At 40.0% G+C, this 10814-nt stretch overlaps 1 protein-coding gene across 1 annotated transcript; it reads right to left on the reverse strand.

Moving 5' to 3' along the window:
• Nucleotides 1-253: 253 nt before the first annotated feature.
• CALM1 (calmodulin 1) lies at nt 254-9217 on the reverse strand. The gene is made up of 5 exons (XM_035889048.1): nt 8810-9217; nt 7724-7867; nt 5509-5615; nt 3875-4010; nt 254-3641 (listed from the first exon to the last, which is right to left on the reverse strand). Exons 2-5 carry the CDS (start codon nt 7791-7793, stop codon nt 3613-3615), a joined length of 342 nt encoding a protein of 113 aa, XP_035744941.1. The 5' UTR covers nt 7794-7867; nt 8810-9217; the 3' UTR covers nt 254-3612.
• Nucleotides 9218-10814: the final 1597 nt, after the last annotated feature.

The raw sequence follows: 10814 nt of genomic DNA on the forward strand, positions 1-10814 counted from the left end.
ATTGATAAGGCGTGGGGTAATTTCTTGATCAGTTTTTGATAGCATCCATGTTTCCAAAGCTGCACAGGTGTGACAAATGGTTGGGGGATAAGAGTCTTTTACCGCATCAGCACCCTCCCCCCCCTCCCCGCCTTCACCCCACCCCAGCAAACAAAACCAATGCCCCATACCTGGAGACGTTTCGGTGCCTGAATTATTAATAAAATAAGCATGATAATGAATAATCTATGTTAAGCATTTTCTTACCCTTTATTTTTTCATTATGATCAGAAGAGGAATATGATTAACAGCAGTTTAAACTTCAGCAGTACAATTTCAGTATTAAATATAAAACTACACTGCAAGTTGATGTATTTTAAAAATGGTTATGTATACTCTAGCCTTAAATTTATGTATCAAATACAAGTAACTCAATTGCTTCTTGCCTTGACAATTAACATATCTAACAAATTTCAACAAGCCAGACATCCATCTTTTCCATTAAAAAAAATAAGCAAGCACACCAACTCTTATTCATAGCAAGGGGGTATAAAGATTCAACACTTTCCTGAGTGTTGTGCAAAGAATAACAGGTTTGAGAAAGTCAGTTAAATAAGTGTAATGATAAACCTAAAGCTAAGCTGGAGGACCTTTTGATTAACTTCATATTTCATATATTACTTGCATCAGTTGAGAGCAACATGAGTTACAGAACTTCCATGAAAACAAGCCACTTACAAGCAGGTGGTTAAGCTTGATCAGTTTATTAAAAGGATTATATGACACGGTTGCCTGCAATAGCAGGGGACTGGATCTGATGACCCAGGAAGTTCTTTCCAGTCCCATGTTTCTAAGCCATGCACCAAGTGTATCCAGCCCACACTTTCACATTTGGAAAAAGCCAAAGCCACACGCACACACACTCACAGAAAAAAAAAAAATTAAAAAAAAAAAGTCCTCGATGACACCATTTCATTTCTCTAGATATGCACTATGCAGAAGGGAACAGAGCTAAAGTCCTGTACAGAGGATACATTTACTCGAGGTTGATGTGGTACTGAAGTCAGTTAATAATTAGATACCTCCAGGCAGATTCAGTTACAGGGCATACCAACACTGCACACTGCCAGACAATTTCTAATCAAGCCAAGAACCTCTTGCAGGAATGAGGTCTCTTTGCTAGCAAGCACAGAGCACACTGAATAAGCTAAAAGCAGCTGTTCTTAAATGAACTACCCTACCAACCGTGAGTGAATGACAGATAGATGGTAAGAAGCATTTACCTACTAGACAAGATCTCTCTGCACACTCAGGCAGAAGAAGTAATTAGTTCAGAGCAGCAACCATTGCTCCTACCTTGCCTGTCTCTTGAATATGTTCTCTTTAAAAGCTGGTCTACAGAATCAGCGCAGCCTTTCTTGAGCACTACCAAAGTAGCAGTCCGCAGCTACCATGCAAGACTCTACTTTCAAACAGTAGCCAGACATTCCCATCATCCTGGCCAGTTTGCTAGGACAGCATACACAGCCATAGCAAAAAGCCTTTGCAACAACTACATATCTGAACAATTGCCTACATTCAGCCCATCTAACTTGTAGGCACTTGGTTAAGGTGTCTGGGTCCCTAGTCACCCAGAACTCCCCCCACCCCCCAGGAAAAAATAAAATTTCAAAAATAAAAAAGAATCACTGAAGGCAGATAGTCTCAATTGCCTTTTGGAGGCATCTCTTGACCCCCACTGAGCAAAGCTGCATTTCAAGCAACCAAGTTCTTAACACAGGCACCTCAGTTAGACAGGATGAATGGAGACTTGCATCTCTTTCAAGAGAGCATCAATACTCTCCAAAACCAAAGGCAATTAAGCAATTAAGGTTTGCAACTCCAGTTACGTTTGGAAACAAACTTACAGTCAAGTAAGCTGTAGTCCCTCCCTCCCAAGCATAAAAGCCTTCCACACGGAGGCTCTGCTATTTAAAAAAAAAAAAGAAAAAAGAAAAAAGCATTCTTCTTTCAAACAAAGAAGAGTGGACACGGCTGCTTTGCCACTCATTCATGGGGAAGCTGAAGGATCAGAGAACACTTACTCAGAGACCTGGAATGACTAAGCACTGCTAGTGCATGCAAAGCAGAAGTAACAAGATGGTTTTTAAATTAACCCTAGTCCTCTTCTCCACCCCACAAAATTCATGCAAGTGTTTAAGATAGTCAAGACATAATAGCCCCACTTTCCAAAAAGGCTTAGGGTTTTTCTTTTTTTTTTTTTTTAACATGTTGTAAAAGAAATGTCCTTTTGTTTTCTTTCTGTGGGTAGAGAAATGCATTTTTGGCATGTTTGAGAATCATAGATATCTATGAAGTCCATGCTGTTTAAATTCTCCAACTAGTTTCTATAACCTGTCAAAAAAACATAAGCAACCTATACATGTTTCCCCAGTATTGACATGCATGCTTAGAGCTCTCCACTTTAGTGAAATGAGGTGTTACTTCTCTGCTGATAGTTGACGAGTCAGCATTACACGACTTCGAGACCAACTAAATTAACATTGTCGTAATATGAAAGGCAAGCACAAGTTCATTTATTTATAGCAAAGGTCTTGGGTTACAGGAGGTCAGTTCTTGCCATCTTGAAAAGATAGGGGATAACTTATTGCATACATGTGCATTATAATTTAGCAGCAAGTCATTCATAGAAACACTTCCCTCCTACTGCTTTTTTGGTTTATTATCTCAATTATATATATTTTAGCTTTACAAAGCATTTAACACCACCTTTAAGTTAATGGTCTTTTATTGGAAAAAAAGACTAGCATTTACAACTTGGAATGGACATAAATTGTAATATCGTGAACAGCGATGTTGATAGTTGTGCTGAAGTCCACAGGCTACTCCGCCAGCTCCAAGTCATGGTACAGAAGGTTTTAAAAATATGAGAGTCCAAAGATGCTCCCTTGGTGAAGGTTTCTTAAAAATTTTGTGAACGGTAACAGCCCGACACCCGTTTCACTATAGTGCAATGCAGACAATGTTAAACCAGTATTTTAACACAGACATGCCATCCATAGTTAAGATCATCATATTTTTGGAGCACACTGCTACGTACAGGAGAACCATTCAACCTTTAGGGCATTTTCTCTAAGTTTTGCATCCTTCAACCATTTTGCTGCATACCATCCTGAGGTATAAACCAATTTTAAAGTAAACCAGCTATGACAATTTATACTACAAATTGAACTAGAATCCACTGTTGAACAAAAGAGTGGATCTTTTAGGTTGTTTTTTTCCTTTTAATACAAATGTCTGACTGTGCTCAATTGTCAAGCTGCATGCATGAAAAACTGGCCAGCCCAAACAGTGTAATAGTCATTAGCAAATGGAACTTTTGAGTTCACTAAGTGCTTCCTTTTTTTTATTTTCAAGGTAGTACAATTATTTATATTGTAAAACTGATGTTTAACTTTATCTTTTGGGGACAGGACCACCAACCATTACATGCAGTTTGTGGACAGAAGGTATTTTGACATTCAGTTTTGCTATACAGAAACAGAATGAATAAATGAACATTTTTTTTGCAAGAGGTAAGTAAAAGATTCAATTTGATTCTTCTAGAGGAAAAAAGGTGTAAAGGAGGTCTCTTCACTTTGCAGTCATCATCTGTACGAATTCTGAAAAGATAAAAAGTCACTGTGATTTTTTTTGTCTCCAGAGGACTTCAACTGGTAAGTCTCTTAAACACACTTGGCATAAAAAAAGCCCCTTTCACTGCATCTAAGTTTTTGTCCACAGAAGCGGACAACCTAATGAGCTGGTGTCTCAAGTACTAGAAATTAATTCCCTATGCAACATGCTTTCACTCGACATGAATAAAGGTTTTGAGTCCAGAGAAGCATATTTTTACCTTCATAGTTGACTTGCCCATCCCCATCAATGTCTGCTTCTCTGATCATTTCGTCTACTTCTTCATCTGTTAGCTTTTCTCCTAAGTTTGTCATAACGTGACGTAATTCTGCTGCACTGATATAGCCATTGCCATCCTGTGAGGAGAGAGCAGCACAAGATCATGATCAACAATCCTGACATTACCTCTGAAACTACATCTAGGTTTCCACTAACTGCTTCTGAACTCGCCTTACAGCACTTGGGATAGATATGCAGACCTGGGATGCTGTACAACCCTACAGTATGCACTAGTCCCATTGCCTTATGAAGCATGCATGCCACCATATGCCCTTCTGTATAATTATTGTACGGTAAGAATAACTGCATGCCTGATTTGTAGCTGTGATGTTATTTTCAATGCTTTTAGAGAGCTTTCAAAAATAAACCCAGAAACAACATGGGTTTTTTAGTCTCTGCTGCCTAAGCAAGGCCAAAGAAAAAAAAAAAAAAGAACAATTTCCCCACCAGCAAGAAGAGAGTCAGATTTCTCATCTGTGTAATGCTACCTCTATAACCAGACTGCAGGTGGCTAGTTTAGGCTTCTTGGATAAAATGATATAGAACAGGCCTTCAAAGAAAACATTTAAATTCTACTCAAAGGGTTGCAAAAGCTTCATGGCAAAAAAAAAGTGAATGACACTTCTAAGTCTGTGTTCCCATTAGTAATATCCAAACTTAGAGCTCATCTCTAGCCATTTCAGAAATTGTCCTCTTCCACCTACAGGAATAATACACTAGCTCAGAGCAGGAATTCATATGGCCATAACCAGTAGATAAGCTACCTCAGTGGCTTTAAACACAAATCCAGTCTGCAGAAATAACACCATAGAGTAGATTAAGTACTAACCAAACAATTGAACATTTCCTCTAGCACATTTTCCGGTGAAGTACTAGAGACTGCCACTTTTTTCCCCATAAAAGGAGTAGCAGTAAGGCCTTCTTCCACACATGCATGTGCATCAGTTTAGCAGCTGCACCAGCCATTGCTCAACACAGTTCTCTTGTAACATCTGTCATATCCAAGCAATCCAAAGAGGGCAACCCGTGTTCTAGAAAAATTGGCCTTCATCATGTATGCCCAGGTACCCTTAACAAAGACTGAGGGAGTTGAGCTCTTAACTATTCCTGAAAGCAACGTTAAAGTCCACATCTTGAAAACTGAACATGCAATACTTCATGTTCCTCTACATAGCGATGACAACATCTTAGCTTCAAAAGCTTCCATGTATAAAACCTCTTGCATCCATGCAAACATCTCCCCATTCCCCTGAAGTCAGAAGGTACAGAAAAACCCCACCCCTTCACCCACAACCTCCCGAAAAAACACCCCACAAGCATCACCTTCTGCTCATCCCTGCTCCTAAGGAGAGGCCAGAAAGTTTTCCTCGTGGATGAGCCTAAAGCTTAGACCTGCTGCATAAAGCAGGTAGAACCAGCCCACAACAGTCCTGGTTCTGTTTCCAGAACAGTCCCTGCCTGTTTCCAATTCCTCTGCTTCTGCTAGAGGACTTTTTCCTTCTAGACAAGAAAACACCAAGTGAAAAAAATGACATCATCACTGCTTCTAAAGAGTATTTGTACTTTTATTAATACCTTGTCAAAGACTCGGAATGCCTCACGGATTTCTTCCTCGCTGTCTGTGTCCTTCATTTTTCTGGCCATCATGGTTAGAAATTCAGGGAAGTCGATAGTGCCATTGCCTTAATGAAAAGAAACTTCCAAAAATTAAACTTCTATGCTTTTCTTTATAAAAAACCTGGCATTTAATTTAGCCAGGGCCAAGATCAACAGACACTATAAACCGTTCTTACAGAAGAATTGGATCTTCTCCCTCAATTGCTATCACTGCCTTTTTGCTATTACAATGTGCCGTAGCCACTGTCACTGCAGTGCTTCAGCACAACAAAAGCACCCGTTGCTTTCTCTCCATGTCAAGCCATGCCATTTGCCACCCAAGCTGCAAGTAAAACGTCAGTCTGTTGCTCCAAGGTTAACCAATACCAAGACTTATCTTTACCTTAAACCACTCCCCAAAACCAATCATTTAGTTTCTTTAGAAATCTCCCAATTGCTGTGGGAGATTCCAGAAGGGAATGCATTATAAAACTGGCACTACAAATCCAGGATATCTGAAATTTGAGAAAATTACGGTTCACTAAGCTGCTCATAAATAGTTGTTCCTTGTTAAAAATCAACTTCCTTATCAACACATGCTGTACACCACAAAAGTAATGTACCATTTTAAAGGGCAACAAGGACCCACAAATTCCAGTGACATAAAAAAAAGCTGTCACTATTTGGTATTTTTGATAAGCTTAGCAGTAGGTGTTCTTTTAGGTATTTCACTGCAAAACTGAAAAGCCCTGATAACATTCACACCTTATCCCTGAGACTTTTTTTTTTTTTTTTTTTTTAAGTTCTTCATTCAGAGTAAGGATTCAAACTTCAGGCTGCTCAAAGCTATGACAAAAGTGGTATGGCGAAGAAACAAGTTCTTTAAAACAGCAGAAACTAAGTTTGTATAGTCAGGCTTCAGCCCTATATGGCAAAACCCCCACATTAAGTAGTTCACTGCACAACTAAGATCTACCCATTGCTTGAGGGAAGCATACAAAGTCATTGGCTAAGTATAGCAAAGAAGCTAAATAAATGCAGTTTAAGAAAACCTTTGCAGCTTCGGGATTCCAGATTGAGACATACATAGCTATTTATCATCATAGCCAGCTTTATCTACCAACTAAATCTGAATACAGGTCTTATACTCAGCTTTGAAAAATCCTCAATGAACATCTATAATAATAGCAAAGCATTCTGCCATAAGCCAAGTTTAAACAGATGGGCAGGCATATTTGTCTGAAGCACTCTGTCTCCTTCATTTTTAATCTACCAGTGCAGCATTGTGGACTGCAGTCTAGAGAAGCCACTATACACAACTCTATGTAGTGCTGCAAACCCTATAGTTTTTCAGTACCTGCATCCAAGAGTCAGCAATTAAGATCAACTTACACTTTTAGGAAAGTAGTTATAATTAATGTAGTCTGATAATCAGGTAATCTATACTCTTGCCAATATACTTTCACTCTTCTTTTACAAAGATATTAGAGAAAAGTCACCTTTGCAACCAACATCGAAGTCTTGATATCACTGATCAGGGAAAGCATTTTTCCTTTTTATAGCTGCTAGCCTGTCTGAACTCTCAAAAAAATGTGCAGTTACCCTTTCTGTCATCCACTTAAAATAATTCTGATAGACTTTATACAGGAAGGTTTTTCTGCTTTTGTCTAGTCCCCCGTCCCGTCCCCACCTGTTAGTGATCTAATATACTACATTAGACTATAAAGTCTCTTCCTGTTGTGTTTTCAATTCTTGGAAGTTAGCACTATTCCACTCCTACCACGTTTTTGGCCTTAGACAAAACCACAGACATTAGTACAGCTATTAATACCAACACGGGCTGACAAAACCTGTATAGAGAAGCTGGGTGGAAATACAGGTTAACAGCAGGTCAGGGCAAGCCAGATAGCAATAGGAAGCCTGTGACCCATAAAATATTAAAGACAAACAGCATAACTTTGTTGCTGCTCTTGCCCCTTTTTAGATCCTCATGAATACTGCTAGCATCTTTGACTGCTGTGCAGAGAGCAATCAAAAAACTGACACCCCTCTGAGTTTAGATACTATAAGCATTTTGAAACTGCTTCAAGAGATCAATGTCACAGAATCTTCTCTATGCAGTCCAAGCCCAGGTGTGGAGGTCATACATACTTAAGATGATCACAGAGCTCATAACTACTTTTCCAACACTTACCATCAGCATCTACCTCGTTGATCATATCCTGCAATTCTGCTTCTGTTGGATTTTGACCCAATGACCTCATGACAGTTCCCAGTTCTTTTGTTGTGATAGTACCATCACCATCTTTGTCAAATAGGGAAAAGGCTTCCTTGAATTCTAGAGGCAGAAACAGTCCCAGTGTTTAGTAACATCACCAGCATGAGAAAACTGCATACTGAAGTGCACTCCACTGACAATGCCTGGTACAATTTTAAGAACCATTTTCTCTAACTGTCCATGTATTGAGGGAATTAACACCTCAAACATTAATAAAAAATTTACTTACAGTACCAACACATAACCTGCATTGCATATTCAAACTTATTTCATGTGGCTATTATCTGCATGACAACTCTTTGGCATTTCACCATCAGCTTATTTGAGGCACAGTTGCACCACAAACAGCAGCTGCCTGGGCTAAGTGGAGGGACCCACTGGGTTCCCGTCACCATTAACAGACTTACAGGAACAATAAGCGTTGTCATCTACCACTTATTTTTAAGGCAGCAGACAATAAGAATTGATCTCAGCCACAAGCAGGTGACTGGTCTCCAGAAGGCCAAATAACACTCCTCCTCCTAACAGTCTGAACTACAGACACTCTGTTAGAAGTTATTTAAAAGACATTGGCTTATATTAATGTATAACAAATCCACTTTAGGTTTATTTGTTGCCATTTCAAGTTTATCTTCACTTTATTAAAAAGAAAAGAATACCTAGGTCTGCTCTGACTGCGAGAAGTTCACTTAATTCTAGCAATTATTTCTTTTTGCAAGAAATCTAGAAGGACTTGGCTCAAGTCTGAAAGTCTAAAAAAAAAAATCATTATCTGTAGTCCAAGGAACAAGCAGTCTAAATTAAGGGGCAATAAACCAGTAATCTTCCAGAATGTTTGGTCACTATTTTTTTTTTATTAAAAATTGAGTGTTTTTAAAAAAAGCATTAGTACAGGTTTTAAATTGTCAAAAAGTTTTTTCCTCCCATTATGTTTGAGATAATGTTTTCTTTTAGTCACAAGGAGTTAACAAATAAATAATCATTTCTCATCAAGACACTTACCAGCAATCTGTTCTTCAGTCAGCTGATCAGCCTACACGAAGAAACGAATATTTTAGAATATTGTTTACCTCTAGCTATGTCAAGCCACGAGACACTTCCCTTTATATTTCAGCAGTGATCTATCATTACTCTTACAAAACCACTTTCAACCCCTGGAATTCTGCCTCTGCAAGGAGACCCCACTCACCTACACCATGCAGCCGTTTCCAAAAGCACGTAAGCTAACTTGTTTTGAAACCGCACATGAAGAACCAGACATGCCATCCTTCAACCTGGAGGATCTGATTTGGTCAAGTGAAGCACATGGGGCAGGCTCCTTACAATGCGTCAGAGAGGCACAAAATCCTTAATGGCGTGTGTTTGGGGTTTTGCATCGCATCAGCTGTCATTTCGAGCAGTACAGTGACCCTAATACTGTAGGGGGGCATTTGCACATCAGTGGGCTAATGGCAAGCGTGCCACCTAGTGATCCAAGCTACTGAAGTCCGCCCTCCCCCACCACACTGCACCAAGGCTCAGCCTACTGTAAGCTTAACAGAAAGGACTGTGTGTGATATCGGGAGGAATCACTACCCACTATTATGGAGATTTTTGCCACCTCTGACAAAAAAAAAAAAACCAAACAAACACCAAACCAGTTTTCAAGCATCACATTATTTTTTTCATTCAGCCAAGCAGTTGAAGGTGCCTCACGCTGGTATGCAGGTTGTTTTATACATCTTTTTAAGCAGCAAGATTTTAAAATGCCTGCTTATGACCTTCTGTGCATCAAGAGGCCACTGCTGCATCTAAAGGTATACAGCTCAGTAGGCAATTAAACGGGCTTTCCCAGAGCTTAACTGCGCTAACCACATCCTTCCAGAAGCCTCTCCCTTCTGTAAGGATAGAGCATCACAAAAAGCTCTGCTGTTTGGACTCAAAGGAGCTCATCAGTTCTTTATGGAAAAACACGTATTTTCCTAGTAATTAAAAAAAAGAAAAAACACCTGGTTTTACACAACAAGACACAGATACTGGAGAATACAAGGTAGTAACTCCTTTTAAACTCATTTTGTTGGACAGCTTTTAGTAACAGAGAATTTTGTAGGTCAGAGAAAAGAGGCATCTCACAACCCTTGTGTCCTAAAATACCATTATTCAAGTATAAAACCCACTTAACTGCAATAAAGAGCAACAAATACAATGGAGAATTAACGGGCTATACAATCTGTTAAGCTCTCACACAGGGCAACAGGGTATGGTTGAATGCCTGCTGTATATGTTAAGTGACATACACGGATTAAATCTGTAAATGGGTGTTGGGTTGGTTTTTGGTTGTTTTTTTTTTTTGGAGGTTTTAATGCCTGTATGGAATGATTAAACAACTCCCCATATGCACAGTGGGTTTGGGGGGGGGGGAGAAAAAGGGTAGAAATGCTAAAGATGGAGTTAAAATTTAATATATCTTCTTTAATAATGGCAGAAAGCTTGTGTTCAAAATCCAGTCTGACTTTCAGCACCCTTTGTGATTTTTCCAGAAAATGCAAGGTTTTACTTAAAGATTATCTAAGGAATTTACATAACAGACTCAGTGCCCTGCAGAACAGGAAACGGAGCCACACCTCGGCATAAGCCTCCAACCCACAGCACCGGCTCATTGCCCCATTAGCCAGAGCTCACTGGATGTTTCTAAAAATCGGATTTCCAACTAAAAAAAGAAAAAACCCAACCCAACCTCGCACACACCGGGATGCCAGAAGCAGACAACCCGACCCTAAGCCACCACGGGGATCTCCTCCCCGAAGAGCAGGCACAACCGCTGCCCGCTGGCCCCAGCGACAGGACAAAGGTACCCAGGGCTGGAGCCGTCACCACACCCAGCCCCGTCATCAGCTCCCGTCCGGGTGATGTCAGCCCTCCCCGGCGGGAAGGGGAGATGGAGAGACAGCCGAGGAACACCCAGACTGCCGAGATGCGATTAGAGGTCAGCCCGCAACCGCTTCGCCGCTCCCGTAGGAAGCGAAAA

Source organism: Egretta garzetta, unplaced genomic scaffold (assembly GCF_000687185.1).
Source record: "Egretta garzetta isolate BGI_Z169 unplaced genomic scaffold, ASM68718v1 scaffold182, whole genome shotgun sequence".
In the NCBI taxonomy this organism is placed as follows: domain Eukaryota; kingdom Metazoa; phylum Chordata; class Aves; order Pelecaniformes; family Ardeidae; genus Egretta; species Egretta garzetta.